This window comes from Bemisia tabaci, chromosome 7 (genome assembly GCF_918797505.1).
Source record: "Bemisia tabaci chromosome 7, PGI_BMITA_v3".
Classification (NCBI taxonomy): Eukaryota; Metazoa; Arthropoda; class Insecta; order Hemiptera; family Aleyrodidae; genus Bemisia; species Bemisia tabaci.
This window is the reverse complement of record NC_092799.1, coordinates 17,772,374-17,791,415: the sequence shown is the minus strand read 5'-3', so window position 1 is coordinate 17,791,415 and position 19,042 is coordinate 17,772,374. Positions and strand designations below refer to the sequence as shown.

General features: G+C 37.5%; 1 protein-coding gene across 6 annotated transcripts in view; it reads right to left on the bottom strand.

The window, feature by feature from the left end:
* LOC109029671 (transmembrane ascorbate-dependent reductase CYB561) overlaps positions 1 to 19,042 on the bottom strand; it is a 39,774-nt gene that overhangs the window by 2,649 nt on the left and 18,083 nt on the right. For 2 of the 6 annotated variants that reach the window (XM_072302434.1, XM_072302435.1), the window contains exons 2-5: positions 12,613 to 12,889; positions 2,821 to 3,048; positions 1,589 to 1,797; positions 612 to 766 (exon numbers count right to left, since the gene is read on the bottom strand). In XM_072302434.1, coding sequence (XP_072158535.1) covers positions 612 to 766; positions 1,589 to 1,797; positions 2,821 to 3,048; positions 12,613 to 12,667 — 647 coding nt within the window. In that variant the 5' untranslated portion in view covers positions 12,668 to 12,889. Of the gene's footprint in view, positions 1 to 611; positions 767 to 1,588; positions 1,798 to 2,820; positions 3,049 to 6,652; positions 6,796 to 9,758; positions 9,936 to 12,612; positions 12,976 to 19,042 lie in introns of those variants that run through there. The other 4 variants (XM_072302433.1, XM_072302436.1, XM_072302437.1 and 1 more) reach the window with 4 other exon arrangements.

Genomic DNA, 19,042 nt, shown 5'->3' with positions numbered 1-19,042 from the left:
GTTTTCCACTTCCCAATCCTTCCCTTCTTTTCCATTCAGTTTCAACTTAGTTCCAAATCCATATTTTTTTTCTTCAGTTTCAACTCAAAAAAAGCCTCTTTCAATTCATTCATTCCTTTAATCTCTTATTTAAACCTTAGTGATGATGGATGATTACTTGACTGAAAGATTGGAAAAACCAAGCTGAATGGTCCAGAAGGAACTCTACGCCTCATAAAAAGACCGATGATGTGCAGACACTAACCTCTGCTGGAGGTCTTTTACCATCTTTTGACTGACAGACTTCAAGTCGCATCTTTTTCAACTTGTCCAATATTTTTGACTCCCTGTGTTATAGCTCATAATTCCTGAGCTCATAATTCCTTGGCATATTTTAAGTCCATCCGGTTTTTTTCAATGTTGTGTTTTTTCAAGTGGTAAATTTGTGCAACTTTATGTTCAGTATGACGTGATCAATAATTTGAACTTCCAAGATTCTCTTCTTCCAACCTTGCTCTCCCACAAACTTTTTTTTTTTCCAAAAAAAGTAATTGACTATTTGGAAAAAATGTGAAAACAATAAAAAAAAGGAATAAAAAAGTAGTGGCAAATGTAAACTTGTAATAACTTACAAGGTCCAAATCGCTTTTTCTGCTAACCCAAGGACAGCGCTGGTGCACGCCATAATGAAGAGGACAAGACCAAAATACATGTGAACTGGCAGAGCAGCAGCACGTATATGAGAGGCTAATCCAGGATACAGAAACGTTACTAAACCTCCAACCCACTGAAACGAAAATTTTACACATTTTAAATTGAAACATTCAACATTAAACATTCAAAAGAAAGATATAAACATCCATGCTGGAGGGGCTGGGGCTTCTTTGAGGGAACGAAATTGAGAAAAAATGGAACATGCTGAACATCAATGTTATGTAAGTATTTGCCAGTTTAAACACCGATTATTTTGCCTTTTTTCATATGTAAGGGTCATTCAGAAAGTAACATTCTACGTATCTCATGAAAATATCTCCGCAAAATTCTGTGGCTTTTCTCAGGAATTCCTTGACTTTTATAGATCGCTGTGAATTCCCTGAGGTTTTTCAGACCGCCAGAAGCCCTGTTTTTTTTTCTTCTGCATCCGTGGATACATGGTATTCAGACCTCTCACAACTCCATATCAGTGGTAAAAGTCACAAAACACATGAGTACCTTGATTGTGATGGCTCAAAATTGATGCTGCTATTGAAGGGTTTTTTTCAAAGAAAATGAAAATCTTGTGAATGTCGTCATTAAAAATTTTCACAGAATATGAAAAAAATCAGGAAAAATTTCAAAAAATGATGCTCATTAAAAATTTTCACAGAATAAAGAAAAAATCAGGAAAAGTTCCAAAAAATGATGCTCATCAAAAGTTTCCTTTGAAAAAAGAAAAGTCATAAGAAACAAGCAACTTTGCATATCAAGATACTCGTTTTGCAAATTTTGACAATAGGATGCACTCTGTCTCCGATTCATAAGTACTTACAATGACAGTTTTTAGTGCATTCCTGGATTCATATTTAGCAACAGAGAATATTGCTTCTTAAAATAATTTAATTTCACGCACCTGTAAGGTGAAACCAGTGAAGGTAATAATACCAAACCAGCTGTGAAGCGTATACAGATTTGGTTTCGGTGGATCGGCAAGATTGTGCGAATCGAAAGCAGCGATTATTCCTATGGATGATAGTGCAAAGGCAGCAAACAGGACACTTGCATGAGTTATTTTCAGACTGCGTTTCCTCATGTTCCTCAAAGTTCTATACATCAGGATACCTGAAAAATAATAATCAAAAAAGCAATTGATTTAGTGATTACAATAATAAAGTGAGCAGGAAGACATAAAGTGGAGAGGCTTGCAATACTGCCTCACTATGAAAAAACGTTGTAGGAGCGATCGATGTTGCCAAATTTCCTCTCTTAAAATATTCATTTTTTGAGAAAGTTATAAAAATTTTTCCTGAAAACATTTAGTCACTTTGGATCAAATTACGAACAAAATTCTCCAAAAATCGAAATAAAAATACTTGCTAATTTTCCCAAAAATTCGAGTTTGGTCATAAGAAATTTGGCATCGTCTGTAAGCTTTTACGGCATTTTTTCTCAGCACAGCAGAGTAATAAACAGGTACATGGTACAACCTAAATTTTCCTTCTGTTTTTCTTTTGACCTTTGTCCCAAATATCATTTTAATGGCAAACTATGTCCCTTTTTTACCTCTTAAAATTGTTTAAAGTCTGAAAGATATTCATGACAAATCATAGGAAATGATTTAGTGCTTTCAAAATTGCAAATTAAATGGACTGCATTTGACAAAAGAGAATCAGTGCAAATGCAACGTTTTCAGAATCTTGCCTCTTCATCTTTATCTAATAAAAATTCCATGGTCGCAAATAGTCAAACAGCAATAGCAATAGTTTTTGCTTTTTCATAAAAAATTGTTAATTTTAAAGGAAATGCATTTCAAATTGGACTGCGTTTAGTAGAAAGGAACCAAGCCACATCAGCCATCGCCACATTTAACTGGGCAATTTAATTTTTAACAAGAGAACGTTTGTGTGGATTCTTTTGGGAATTTTAAGGAATTTGCTTCTTACTATGCAGAAAATTCACTGAAATTGCACAAAAATCCGCGAAGCCGTTTTCAAGTAAAAGATTAAATTGTCTGATTAAATTTGGCAAAAGCTGATGTGGCTTGGTTTCTTCCTGTTTGACGCAGTTCAATTATTGCGGTAAAAATCAAACATGCTCCTTTTTTTGATAAATCGTTAATGACAAAGATTGAGAAAAATTACAAACCATTTCCATAAAGATATATCATTCCTATTGTCATAAGCAGCGGATGCCAGTTGAACTCGAGCCCAGGATTGCTGCGCCAAGCAAAACCGCCTCTGTAACTTATTGTCCATATTGCTACTAGAAGTACAAGGATCCCACCGACTACTTGGGCGCAAGTCAGTAAGATCCGAAAACCGCGTAAGTCTTCGAGGCTCATTGATGTTCCTTGCTGACCGCCGGTGCCTCCACCTGCACAAAAAAAAGAATGCACTTGCTTTATTACCAATCATGAGTCGCTTTTACAAGAGATTTTATTTTTATTTTATTACTATTACTATTTTATTATTAACATTTTTCTACTAATTTATTTTTAATATTTTTTTACTATTTTATTATTAATATTTTTCTACTAATTTATTTTTAATATTTTTTTACTATTTTATTATTAATATTTTTCTACTAATTTATTTTTAATATTTTTTTACTATTTTATTATTAATATTTTTCTACTATTTTATTAAAAATCACGGCAGATTTGAACGTGTCTTTTTGATTTACCCCCCAAAAAATAGACAGTGAAAAACTTGCAACGTCGCGAACTGAGATATGAATATATTGTCACAGTCACCGTTGTTAATGAAAAGCTGGTTACACATACTCAACCCGCTATGATGTGATTTCAGCGGTAATCAGGTCGAAGCAATACTTTTGAAGGCGCTCTGAGCAACTATTCCGCCACAAACGTATGGCGCAGTATCAGACGAAAATGAAGGCGCACTAAGGTATGTAAAGGGACCGGTATCGTTTGCCATGCACTGAATAGAGTTTTACCGATTCTTCGATATACGGCTCCTGCTCGAGCGACTTTTGAGAGACTTGAGACCGAGGACATTTTTTGACGGGAAACTTGAATTTCGACCCAAATATTCAAAATTCAAGAACCCACCGTGTCAAAACCTGAATTTTGAGCGCATTTTGAGCCCGGCAAAGGTAGGACGCGGGCTAAAACCGTGAAACGGGAAGCTCATGCGAACGTTATCAAAATGAAACGAAGAAAATTTGGCAACCTCATTCGCAAACTTCGCAAACCGATTAACGATGGCGATTTTTATGTCATGTGAACATATCGTTCGATGTGGGAAAAGCGCAGTTTTCTAATCCGCTGTCTCATCCAATTGGTGAAGCCTTGGATACGTAAGACGGGTGGCTTTCTTGCCTTTCTGACAAAATGCGGTGCAGTTTTCGATGGATGGTTAAAGGTCGTTGACATTATTGAAAATTGCCTTTCAGGAGGAACACGGTGGAATGTGTGATTTTCAGAAACCGCTTAAAACATGCTAATGCCACGTTTGTCAGCTTAGGTACTGAATATCGATGGCGGAGCTCCAAAACTACGCATCTCTTTTGCAGTATTTTAAAATATCCAGTTTAATTTTTTTGAAGGGGAACAAATCAATACCATTCCGGGCAGTTTTCACAGAATTTTCCTCACGTACTGAAGAAAAACCACGAACGTTTGAAAGAATTGAGGGGCTCGGAGGACAAGGCGCACAAGTGCAATTTTTGAAAACATTGAGACATTCATGATTTCAAGTAAAACTAGTCTTAATTCAATTCAGTGAAAAATATTCGCTGTCAAATTCCAATATATAAGCATCAAAAAGTCGGTTTGAACTTTCTTTTCGCCATAAGGATTCGTGCAATTTCGAAACTTCTAACACGTATTTCTCGAAATAGGAAAAGTTGCACTTATGCGCCTTGTCCTCCAAGCCCCTCGATTAATGTTGGGTGAATTTCCATTTAAAAAATGAAGTATGACAGGAGGTCTTCAACGTCACAAACCCAGATGCGTGGTTTTGGGAGTTTTACCATCGATTTTTACTTTTTGACAATAATGCATACATGGTGAAACTACGAATATACACGGATCTTGATTGCTAAGTTCGAAAATTTCTGACCAGATTTTACTTTTTCAAAAGAACGTGGCTCGAATTTTCTTAGGATATTTTTGAAAGAACGAAGAAAAAGATCAAAGGACATTTTTTGCAAAAACAACGATCGCGCCTTTAAAAAAGTAATTGAAAAAAAGTAATGTGGCACGAGATTTACAACGTTGCAAACCAAGATAAGTGGTTTGGTACGATCACCATCTATATTTAGGGTTAACAGTTTAGTCTAAGTTAGAATTTCCCTGATATTCTTTACCCTCGCCAATAGAATCCTCGAATGCTGGTAAATTTTCTAGGCAATTTCCTTTTTTTGCGGTTGTCCGGAGGAAAAAGAAAGAAAAATTAAAAACTTGACAATGACAATACGTCCAACAAAATTTCCTTACTTTTTTTCATTTATCTCGGCTTGACCGGAAAAATTTGTGACTACGTATATAGAGGCCGAAATTCCCTAATCGTCCCTGAAAATCCGTCAAAATTCCCCTTTCTCTGAAAATTTTCCAAATTGATCCAACATTTCAGAAACATAAAATTCAAACTACCAAACCAACGCAACAGCTGATCCAATTCGGCCTCCGACACTCGAAATTTAAACGATTTTCTGACCACTGTGAGAATTTTTTCCCCTTGACATTTTCGGCTTATTTTCGTTTTATCAGACTTCCCACAAGTCTTTCGGTTTTTGCTGACTCAATCAACCACGATCAACTTCCGTGTTTCCTACGGAAGCCGAAAAATAATAGATAAAACATTGATTGGAAACCATGAATTAAGCTGGAGTCATTTTCTGATACGTTCGTTGACTGGTTTCGATCCAACAAGCACCCTAACGACGGAAAACACCCCCAACTCATTCCGTCACGCACAACCCGCTCGAGATATCCCGTTGCTAAGCAACAACCACCGCAAATATGCCAGTTTCAAGGATCGGGGATAGTGCGTTGCGTATTATACCACGGGAACACACCGGAGGCTGCATGAAGCGCCGTACGAGCGACAGGATACCACTATTTCGACACGGAGGAGCCCGTGAAATATACCTGCCCATTTGAGGGCGCGCATTGTTCATGAGAAGTCTCCAGTTCTTTAGATAGTGCTTTCTAAAACACTATGTTTGCTCGACTATGCCTGCACCATCGAGCACAGTGGAGAGCTTTCGCTATTCCAAAATTCTAAAAATTCTTAAAGGCGAATCGAGGACATGAGAAATACCCAAACCTTCATCGCTTGATTAAAATGTTGCGGTTTTGTTGCACTCAGAACCTTTAGTAAGAATTTGACCTGTCAACCTGCGCTGAATTGAAGCAAAAAGTGACTCAATATGTTTTCTCGAGAGGTTTTTTTCCAAACTTCGTCGTAACATATGAGAATATATTCCTGCAAAACTGCAAAACTTACACTTGATAATATTGCCGAGCAATATCAAATCGATGATTGCGGCAATACTGTTGAGTTATTCAATTCACATTGCCTCGGGATACTGCTGAAGATATTTTCAAGGTGCAATATTGAGATAATATTCCTCAAATATAGAGCACTCCATCTCTGAAGTAAACTTGTAGCAACTAGATATAGGTGGCTAAACCCCTGATTAAAAAAAGACACCATCTGCCTTTCATTTAATTTTGTATTTATTTTGAAAAATATTTTTCAATGTCTTTCATATTTGTCTAAAATTTCATGAAATATGTCACGTGGAATTACAACCCTTTGCCGCGGTTAATATTTTCAGGCATTATTGAGGCAATATTCCTCGAAAGTATAACTTCGACTCAAAAATTGTGATTAGTAGTGTGACAATTAAGTAGTGCGAGATGGTAACAATATCCCCTCTGCCCTTTGTGCAGCGTAAGATAAGAAAAACGTAAAAAAAAATTCGAGCATCTTGTGCGATGACGGCATACCTAAAGGTCTTGTTGTTTTAGTCGATTAAAATTCCTCGCTACGAACTTTCAACGACGAACACTCATTCGAAAGCTTGGAGATAACACCTTAACTACCGAGATAAGGGATAAGCACTAAGGGTCGACAAAACGCGCTAAGAGTTATCGAGGGTTGGGGATGGAAATGGCACTGACAGCTGTTGCATCCGCGAACGGACCCTTGCTCATGCCCAGCGTGGAATCATATCGGCGCACAATGGGTCGAGTCCAGTGGCGTGGCGTGAATTGCGATGGATCGATTGTTATGAAATTTAAACCTATGGAAAAGGATCGATAAACAGGGTGTTCGCAGCGAACACCTTAATTTAAATCGATTCTTTACCATACCGGTTTAGATGGCATTACAATCGACATATCGCAATTCACGCCACGCCACTGGGAGTCAATCGGATCGCATTTGGCAAAAAGGAACCAGCGCAATAACAGTGTTGTATAACGTTGCTACTTCATAATTATCTAAACAATTTCCCGGATAGCAAATAGTTTTGGCTTTCCACCAAAAAATTGTTGATTTGAAAGAAAAATAATTGTATAAATTTTAATACCGTATGAGTATTTGTGTATGAAGTATTTTTAAAAGAAAAGAATAAGCTGCACGACTTTGAAGACACCGTAATCACGCTGGTTCCTTTTTGCTAGATGCGATCCAATTAAAAAGGTCGGGCGTGATTTTTTTGACTAAAACCGCACGTTTTGACGTTTATTTCATCACATTTTAAATTTCAAGGGGTGGTTCGAAAAGCGAATTTCACGAGGGAACCAATAGAACACTTTTTGAACCTCAAAGTTTTGTAAAAACGGAGTTATGAGAATTTGAAGTTTCTAAATTTTGTCCGAGTTCTCCTATTAACTCGATCCAGTGTGCGGCGGGGGATATTGATTGCCGGCAGAGCGCAAGAATCGAGGCATCAGAGCCCGGCCACCCGCACTCGCTTCCGAAAGCGCGAGTTCCATGCACACTGCGCCGGCCGACAAAGGAGATGCAACACGTGAGGCACAAAAGCACACGTGTCCGCCAAGCCGGAAGTAGGGTTAAGCGCACGGCAAACTGTCATTCAGGAACGCCGCTAAAAATTTAATTCTTGAACTTCAGATGCTCATCTGACAGGGTTGCACGTCCGGTTACTTTTCAAAATTCTCAGACATTGGCGTTAGATCTGATGATGGCGCAAGCCGAGAGGCCTCAGGTATGCATTAAATAATAAAAAAAAAAGTAAATTAAGGACAGAGATTCAATGATTTTCATTACTTTTAATTTTATTTCTATTACCAATGGAGGTCATAGAACCATTTATTACTTGTGATTAAATCCCGGACTTTTCCCTGATTTGAGGGGCTTGGAGGACAAGGCGCATAAGTGCAGTTTTCCGAAAAATTGAAATATTCATGAATTTGACTTAAACTAGTTTGAGAGTGTATTCTGTGAAAAATTCACAACTAAAATCCAACTTTAAAGAATCAAAAAGTGAATTTAAACTTCCTTTCCACCTTAAGACTCCATGCAATTTTGTAACTTTAAATAGGTGTTTCTTGAAATAGAAAAACTGCACTTACGCACCTTGTTCTACAACCCCTTATTTAACAAACGAACAAATTGGGAAAAAAAAATTGACCGAATATGCTATCGCTAATTTTTCAACTTCTTTCTCCTTTTCTGCAGTTTTCTCGACACGATGTCTTCGAGTGCGAATGTCATTACGACGATGAAACTGCAAAACCGCGTACCTTAGTTTGTTAAATTGAAGACTTCCTGGAATAATTTATTTTTTAAAGTGGCGAAACACAGTCATTCTTGAAAGAACCTCGATTTTTTTCTCCTTTGTGTAGAGAATTTTCTATGAGAATTTCGAGCAATTGTGTTACCTAGTTTAATCTCCTTTGATAAAATAAAATGGGAATGCAGATTTTGGAACATTCCAAATGAGACTTGCTTTTTGCAGTTTCACGGTCAATTATTTCCTGACATTTTCCTGTCTTCATCTGAAAAATTTCTGACATGGTGTGCCACTTAGTGAAATTTCAGGGGAAATATGATTCATATTATCATGCCCAGACAGCAAAAAAGACTCATAATCAGCTGGATTTGTTGCTTCAACAACTCTACTGAAACGATTTTCTGATCACAGGAAAATTTCTTGACTTTGCACTTGCTTTCCCTATTTTTTCATTTTCCCTGATCCTAGCAGCCATGATACCTATATTGGCTCTGATTCAGATTCAGTTGACAAAATTAATTGTTTACACGGGGTGATTCAGAGGTGAATTAAAAAATTTCGATAATCATTTAGTCAAGATATAATTTTCTAGAGGGCGCAATTTCTTTTAGCTCACAAATATCCATAATCTCAATCGCCACATTAAAAAATCTCTAATCATGCTTGTCTCCAAGGAAACTTAATCAAAAAGTCTGCAAATTTGTGTAATTTTTCATGGCAGTGTGAGGAAAATTAAAAAAAAACTTCAATTGAAACTTTCGGTTGAATTTCTCTGGAAAAACAAAGCATCAGTGGACACTAACAAGGTTAGAATCTGAGGTACGCATTCTTTAACTTGGTATCCATATTCTTAGCTGGATTTTAAGATTATTTAAGAATGGATATTTTGAAATGATAGTACAATATTGTCGATGTTTAGGTGCTAGTCTAAGTCAAAAAAACATTATGAGAATCTGATCATTTCAATACTGAGCAGGGAAAAAATTTGAAATTGAAAATCAAATCCAGGTCATGACGAGGTGAAGAGACAGAGTTACAATAAAGAATCCATCAAAAAATTTGAGCAAATCAGGTTGAACCTATTACATGAAGTGGAGCAAGAGACAGGGAAAATGGGGATAAAAGCTTGTCAGCCCTGAAAGCGATAAATATGGTTGTTTCTGTTTTATTTACCTGTATGCGGCAAAACGCCTCAAGCATTTTGTCACACAAAATTAGTGCAATTTCATCATTAAGTATCAATATTTGGCGCAACACAGCGGTTTCAGGAGAATCTGACGCATAAAATACATAATTATGGATAAAAAATGTGCCAACGAATCATCAAAATGTTGAATGCAAGCCATACGTACCTATATTGGACATCGACAACGCAGACATTCACCAGTATATGGTTTACTTAAATGAGATAAAAATATATTTGGGGAAATAATCACTACGTTGATGATGTAAACCAATAGCTTTAAATTAGTATGAAAGAACCGGATGAAGTTTAAACAAATTCCAAGCAATTAAAATTGGAGAAATAATCAGAGCAACAGGTCAAAGGTTAGGTTATGAAACAGTTTTTTGTTTACGTTCCGAAGACCTCCTATTGGTTCCCGCACAAACCGAGGAAAGTTGTAGGTATCCAATCAGCAAAGCCAAATCACGCGCCATTTCTAAGCGCGGTTTTTTCAAATTGACGCTCAGGCCTCAGATCGCGCGACACACCTCATTATCCAATAGGTAATACCTACGCCATTTATTGATTATCGTTTTGCGCTATACAAATAAAAACAAATATGCCTATTTTTATCCGTGCACTTTGGGGAAAGATATACCATTTATTTTAAGTTAGGATAAGGTTGATTTCATTTTTGGGAATTATTACAATATTCCTCTCAGTGCCGAATTTATGAATTTTTTACTTACTGATTCGAGATTGATACGGTCATCCTAAGAAGGGAGGAGGAGGGAAGTTTTGAGAAAACTCTACGGTAAAAAAAAATATCCAGAGGAAGACTTTTGAAAATTTTCAAAAATTTAGAGTCCCTCGTACAGCATCTTCATTATAATTCGTATTTTCTGTCCCGTCTTTTACGTGACATCTCTCTTTTTCTTTGGTCAGCGGTGATATTCTCTACAGTTTTACATACTGAAAGAAACTCCGGCCATGGAAACCGTAGGTACAGACTATATAAACACATCGTCTGCGCTCCGGGCTCAAAATCCGAAAATTCCGGGCGTGACACCCGGAGCAGTAAAAGCTACGGCTTAAGCACCAGTAACTTTCAGCCTCTAAACCCGGAACGGACGGTATGCCTATATACCCCCATAACTTTCTATCAGTGCATTTATATGGCCTTGTTTGATCAAAATTCAATAACTTATCTCTATGACGGCTCTAAAATAATAATCACCATACTTTCTACTCATGAAAGAAGATTGAGCCAAGAATTTCATTCAAGTGAAGCCATTCAGAACAAAAATATAAAAAGGAAGAGAAAACTGTCGATTCAAAGTTCAAGAATTCGTAATTCGCGAAAGAAAATACTTTCCAAATTTTGATTTTTCTGGTTTGAGTAACAAGTGATTGCATTTAGAATAGACCTTTAAAATAGCATCATGATGCATTAGGAAAGCTAATAGTAAAACGATTTAAAGCACTAACATTATTTAGTACCTATACTCGTAAAGCGTGACAAATAAATAGCAGGTATAATTTTAGCAAAATTAGTTACCGATTAAGAAACCAGCTTGCCGTTAAACAAAGCAACAAAATATTTATCTAGAAGAAGAAAAAAGAACGGAAAAGGAATACTCGTCTAAATTGGCATCTTAAGTACGAATGGTTTACTGTAAATTGTGGTTCAAAATTTGTAGATATTATTTGTATTCCCAAATTACAGAAACATTTATCAACTGCAATTTTCTAAGAAATCGCTGATGGAATTAAAAACTGACAGCCCTCTCATATCAAAACTTAAGGAGCGAGATGTATGTGTCTCCTTTAATTAGATGACCACTTGCACTTCCTGTTATGTTTGTGGCCTACACAATAGAATTGAAGGCGAACATCAATAGGTTCAGGCAATGTCAATTGGCTCCATCAAACATTGTGGAGAGAGATGCACGAGCCTTTTTCGGACAGGACACTATTTTCGCTCCTTGGTATGTTTGTAGCCTATTCGATGAAATTGAAGGCAAGCCTCAAGTTGACGATACCTTGCCAATAGATTAATGCATTATCTTGATCTATCAAAAAGAGAGTAAAATAAATATGGGGTTTTTTCTGATAGGTAACCATTCGCGCTTCCCGGTATTTTTGTTACCTATGTCAAAATTGAAGGCAAACTTTTTTTTTTTTTTCAAGTAGCCTATCGGCTAATCCCGTTCAGTTCTACTTGCCTATCTTACCTTTGATTAGATTAACTTCCTATCAACCTCCCTTAACAATCTACCATCTCCCCAATTCTCATTTTGATACACCCTCAATTTGAATAGCAAGTTCCTCTTGAATGCACCCAACCCCAGCTCTTCTAATTTATAACACTTAAATTTATTATACTCCCTCACTCCCTTGTAGAAAATCATTTTGTCCACCGAACCCTTTTCATGATATGCCCATACTTTATATAATTAAATAAATATAATATAATATATAAATTAAATAACTTTTAATATATAATTTCTGTGAGAAGGTTCAAAACATCGTTTGTCAAGCTTAGCATGTGGAGCGATATGAACGTGAGGTTTTAAACAGACATCTCACTCCCTTTATTTTCTTCCTCTTGTTAATTTATCATAAAGCTGGTTTTGCGGTTTTTAAATAGTTTACTAATCTTGCTCTGCGGTAGTATCATAAATAAAGTAGGATCTAAAGCTTCTCTTACGTAAGATGCATTGGCCAGAAATTCCTTCGGAAAAGAGATTTCACGGTGGAATTTCAAGAAAGAGCTCTCAAAAGTCATATTTTGCTTTTTAACACAAGCACATATCAATATTTTGAACTAGAGACAAAGAATGCTCTTCCAAATTCGAATGAAATTTTTTCAAGTGGATAGTCAAAGGGGAAAAAATGACGATAGCGATTGGATTTCTCAAATTAATCGCCCTCATCACCTCACAAACCGCCAAGAATCATGATCATGAATAACAAATAATCAGGTTGCTCTCTTAAAATCCATTAGAAGAAAGGAAAGGAGAGGAAAGTAAAGCACTCACCATTATTGGCAGGTATGTTACGCATCTCACTGTTATCCATATTGGCAGGGTACATATGGCGTCGTCGAACTATCGTAGATCTCGGAAATTAAAATTAGGTGTAATAAAAGACAATATTCCACAACTGTTTGTATTCTATCGGCTCAGTAATATTCTTCAAAGTAAAAACAAGCGTTCGATTTTTAAAAAAAAGTTCAAACGTGACGTGCCGGTAAGACAAACGCGGAGGAAAACTCTGTATAAAATCGATTAAGGGACACACTGCAGTGGAGAACACCTGTGGAAATTATAGCGAGATTACGTTTAACAGTCGACGAGTATTTAATTTTAGAGAGTAACCAACGACGTGACGTTAAACGCGACACTGACCAACACCTCCGAGGGCTTGAATCCGTAATTTTACCAATTAGGCACACCAAACTCACGATAATGTAAACGCTGTCGAATAGTCGGAAAAAAATTCGAGCTTTTCCTGCGGAAAATCGTACTGAAAAAAAAGTAATTTTTCACAATTTGGCAACGTCATATTGTTTACATGCCACTTGCGATCGTGGCGACTGATAGATAAGGCGGAAAGGTATTCTACAAGGTGGTGTATCTCGATGAGATCGGATAGTAATTAGAATTACTCTACCGTGCTTGGGAAAAAACGCATAACTTTATAATGGAAATCCTATGTGGATCCGAGGTTTTCACTTAGTGCGGGAGTGTTGTTTTAAAGTATTGCAGCGCTCTAATCAACCGCATATCCTGTTATTGATACCGGGTCAGGGTAGGCGTCCAAGGTCATTAACCAAGGCGTGGTAGGTTCTCGAAATTAGTCAATTTCTATTTTGAAAATCGAGAGGGATTTGATCTATGGAAGAAGTGTGCAGAGATTTGGCTGAAAGCGGCATGTAATTTTTATGACAGAGCGTTCTCCATATATTATCGATGAAACTTCAAAAACGCGAATCTCAGTTTCCGACAGAGCAAACTTCTAGTCATAGTTTGCTCTTTAAACGGAAAAGTACGTACTCAATGTTATTTCTTGAAAACTTCTCAGATTTTTTTCTTCTCTTTATGAAGAATATTTTGGAATTTCAAGCTAGGGCTGGTTTGTTTCCCTTTTAATAAAATAAAATTTAAAAACTATAAAAATAAATTCCGGAACACTGAAAACGAGATTTGAGTTTTGCTGTTTCACCGTCAATGAGAGTCGCAAGTCAGAGCTGGCATTTTGTCATATACCTAAGCAGGTACTTAATCAGTTCAATTTTTCTAGGGTACCCCCAAATTTCTCGGATTTTTTTCGAGTATTGGCGCGATAATTTTTTGGAAATCGCAATATCTACAAACTTAAAAAACATTTGAAATTTAGCCCATTGTCTAGACATTTGATAAAATAACTGATTTAACGATCAAGCTTGCGCCATAACACAAAAAGCCTGATTGAATATAAAAATATTTTTTAATGTGTTATTTTTTTTATTTTGAGTTCACTCTACACTTTCATACAGTTAAAACAAAGAGCAGAAGAACAAGGCAAACAAACAAAGAAAAACGAAAATAGAAAGAAACAGCGCCTAGTCTGGAACCTGGAACTTAGGTATAACTGTCATAATATTTATTGGGCTGATATTCATCTCTCGTAAGCGAAGCTTGGGAGAGCACCCCATTTGCCGATATGGGGTGCACAAACCGTTTGAAATTGTGTCGAAAAAATAGATTCTATTTAACTTAAAATATGTGCGACTGCAGTTTCATAGGTCAATAAGTACCGATTCAGAAAGAATAGAATGAGCGTCAGAAAATCGGCACAAAACATAAATTGGAAAAACCGTTCACGAGAGCACTGATACGATGGCAACCCTTCGGGTTTTAATTCTTAACTGGCATGATTGTGGCGGCTTCCGCTTTTGATCGGTAATGAAAAAGTAATGAAGTTGGAACGACAGGGTCGCTCCAGTTGTGGGGCATTTAATTTGAAGAGGAGCCCCAACGTGCCACCACTTTCAGCAGTGTTTGGACAAGCGGTCACGGTAGATGAGAGCAGGGTTACCGAGCTTCAACATTCAGCACATCAATCGATTCTTTCCGAAATAGATGACAGGACCCCGGAAATAAAAGCCCTAGCGCCACACAGTGCAGTGGATCGAGTCAATTAGAATGGTTGGACGTGAAATGTTCTACTAGAACCGCAAATTTTGATGTTTATTTCGTCACATTTTAAATTTTAAGAGGTGCCTCTGGGAGGAAGTTTCTCGAGGCAACCAATGGAATCTCGAAGTCTTGTATAAACGGAGTTATAAGCGTTTTGAATTTTCCAAATTTTGCCCGAACTCTCCTTTAGACTCGATCTATTGTGCGCAATGGCAGCAAAGTTGCTACAAAAATTGGGAATTCTTTTGTCAGAATCGTTGTTGATCTTGACCGATAATCAGCTTACTTTTTGAAAAACATGGTGGTAAAATAGTGCTGGGTCCACACTCAGAAGGAGAGTAACTAAGTAGGGGGTGCGATGGTTAAGGTGGTAAGTTGGTATAGAAGGTCGCGGGGTTAACAAGCTTAAAAAGTTCAACATTTTCAATTAGAGTTAAACATTTTGAGCTGTAATGATTTTCTCTGGCTGCTCAGGCAGATTTTCTTGGGAGGTTTTGTCAGAGGCGTGGTTTGCTTTGAGATTCATAGGTTGATCTGCCATTTTAACCTATGGAAAAGGATCGATAAACAGAGTGTTCGCAACCAGTGGCGTGGCGTGCTTTGCGATATATCGATCGATACGCCACTCAAACCTATGAAAAAAGATCGATTATTAGGGTGTTCGCAGCGAACACCTTAGTAATCGATTCTTTACCATAGCTTCAAATGGCGATAAATCGATAATCGATCATTTCGCAACGAACACCTCAGTAATTGATTCCTCGCCATAGTTTCAGATGGGAAAATATCGATAATCGATCATTCACGCTTTGCCACTGGTTTTTTTCTCGTTTTTATCTAAAGATTGCTGTGATCTCATAAAACTCTACTTATTAAGAGGAATGATACAATAAGAGTAAATATTGATTCAGTATGAATTAAGGCTGAGACACCCCTTCAGTGAAGTATCGACAATTGATGCAATTACCTCAAAAGTCACGTACATACTTGAAAGCGAGTGTTATGTAATCTCCCTATCTTCAATAGTAGGACAAAAGTAAGTTGAAGAGTTTAAATATTTACGCTGTAGGATGAAAAATTTTCAATTTTTTTTTTTCAGTATGGTTATCGTGATAGGAAGCAAAAATTGTTTTGGTAATTATGATATTATTTACTGAGGTAATTTAACTTATTATTTTTCACCAATAGGACAGCTCCTGTTCTTAGGAAATTGGTTTCGAATCGAGTAAAACTGCCCTGGTTTTACTTGCATTATAATACCTTCCCTCAAATAGCAAACCTCTAGGTCGATGGCCACAGTGCGAAACCACACATCTCCGTTTGCATCGTTGCAGACTCCCTGTCATACTTTATTTTATCTTTGGAAAAACTAGTAATGTAATCTCTTGAAAACTTACTTGATTTTTTTTTCTTTGTCAGCAGAATACATTCTGTATTTTCAAGCCACAAAGTTGGGATGTTTTTTGTTCGAAAAAATAAAATAGGAGTGGAAATTTGGAAACACCGCAATGGAAATGCGTGGTCTTGCACTTCGGTCATCGATATTTGTAACGCTAAATGGAACGCTGGGACACCACACAACGTGATACAAGTATTTCAATTTCTGTGTAGATCAAATTGCATAACCACTGAATTGAAAGATAACTGAACGATCAAACAGCAAAATCATAATTCTCATTCATATGAATTTATTCAAAAAGTAATTTTTTATTGTTCACTCCATAGGATTGTACAATTTTTAAAGGGACATGTTTAAATTATCATCCATGGTGCACATTTACAGTTTTTCTGGGTTCCTTTGTGAGGCATATCTTGTCTAAAAAATGCTCACATTTTTACCAGGCTCATACCTATCATTTCCATTACTTTACTTTGCGTGACGCTTTCGGGGTCAGAAAAGGGTTCAGTGTGCTCTACGCTGTGCTTTTGTACCTCGGTGGTACCTAAGTACAACCAAGTACAAGTACGTACCTAAGCACCATTGCTGCCTAGGACTCGGGCGTCATTATTTTATGATCGGCCCCAAAACCACGGAGCGAACTGCACTAGACCGTGAAACAATCGCCTAGATGCGAAGTCCGGGGGCTTTTGCGATTCTTTTTTTGGTCGCGAATCATGAGAACTCTTTAATGAGTGAAGGTGTCGGTCCCATGCGTTGTGAACCGGCCCGACAAGACACGACGCGACTGCGCACACTGGAGCGAATCACTGAGAGAGGTTGAACATGATGTGGAAATAATTGAAAGCTCGTATCATCGTCACTTTACAAAACGTAGAAATTTAAAAAGATTTCACTAGATTGGCCGTAAAATTTCTCTCTAGAAGCACTCCTTGAGATATGAATTAGCGGCTCTGGTGCTTGCACTAGAGCTGCTATTCCGGACGGTCCCAGCTGGGGAGTATCAATGGACCATGTTACATTGGAGAGACCGCGCGTTGGTTGATGGGAATCGGCGCCATTTTCGACTATGTACCTTGTCATGACTTTATTTTATTGCATATTGTTTTATTGTTAGCCAATGCTATGTTGTGTAGTTTATTTTTGGAATCATGGTGATACAGTCAATAATTCAAAACTTGTCTGTGCTTTAATCTCGTGATGGAAAAAATGTACTTCACGTTCAAAATTTGAAATTTTGAATTTTAAAGTTTTCGCGGTTTTTTGGAAGAATGCAGTGGTTGGAGCTTCCTAGGCATATTACTCGATATCAGCTGATAGCAAACAAAAGTTACCAAGGAAACCGTAAACGTTTAACAACTATCGTGGCCATCGGGGCGATTATTGAAATGACATCGACTCTATGTCGCCGCTTACGACAGGACATAGCCCTATCTTATCCGTGTAATATATCGCAATTCGATATTGTTTTGATTTTTAAATGGAGCAATTGAAAACCATTACCTACAGTTTCAGATATAAAAATGCAGATTTTTTGCAGCCTCGCTAAACGACTTATCAACCATGCATTCCAAAGTTTCTTATCACAGGGCTGTGAAAATATACAATCTAATAAATACAAAATAACCAAATATCTAAAAAGACAAAATTTCAGTTAGAGTCAGTTTCAGTCTTATTGTTGCACAAACTAGTTATTTGACGAAAAAAGAAGATGATCACTAGAGCCTTCAAAATTAAAAGTATACAACAAGTGATAGTGCCATGCATTCTGCATATCAAGGGCCAATACACATTTATACACCGGCTTTGTAAATCTGCTAAGTTACAAAACATGAATCGACAGTTGTCGGATTGTACATCAATGACAAAATGTGTCTAGGCCCTCATTCTTGACTACAATTACCGTCGCCAGAGCCGCTTTCCGACGCGAATGCGTTGGAGCTTACTTACTGCTTGTTTTTTTTTTCATTTGGTCTCGTCATTTTTTAGGGGGAGTTTTTTGGATTGGGCCGGGGTGGCTACCGCCACCTAGAATTGGAACTAAAAGAAAAACATGAAAATGTGGAGTTTTGGTAAAAAATGTTCATGCCCGACTTCTTCTAAAGTCTCGATCCACTGTGCGACGCGGCGGCCCACTTTATTTTCACTAGGTCGTGAGACTGTTGCTCTTATCACAGTACTGCAAGTACCGTAAGCACTGAATTATTTGGGTGCGGGTTTGTTGACGTATTAAAAACAGACCTTGAAAAATTGACGAATTAGTCATGAGAATGTGATGATGACACATTTGGAGGGCCGCTGCTGTAGACAAAACGTGTCCTGCAGTATATTGATACAATATTCCCTAGCACCTCTGTCTCATGCGTAATGTTGCCTCAACGTTGCTTACAACATCCTCTATCAATATTGTCATGACATTAGGGATCTAATTAGTCAAAGCAAGGTTGGAGCCCTTTGGATTCCTTCATTGAAGGGTGAGTGATACAGGGTTATTCAAAAGTTACGCACCACTGGCCATAACTTTAGTTCTGATTATGATATCGATTTGCGGTTTGTGGCGTCCTTCCTCATATCGAGGGGGAAACTTTTTGAGGTACTTTTCAGTTCTTCACCCCCCCAGGGGGAGGGGGGGCGGGGGGCAACTCAAAAATTTCAAATGGCAACCCCCATCATGTGATACATCGTTAGAAAGAGCATGAAAAAAGAAAATTTATGGCGCAAACCGGAAGTCGATCTGACCCCCCTGTCAAAAGTTAGGGGGGTCCAAAGGTTATTTAGGGGGTCCGTACCTTCATTTTTTAGAGTAGCTTCGGCGGCTCTTGGACATACCGTTTCTCTTTTCAAAGAGTCCTCGAATACCCCAAGTCTGATACCGAAGTCTTCATATTG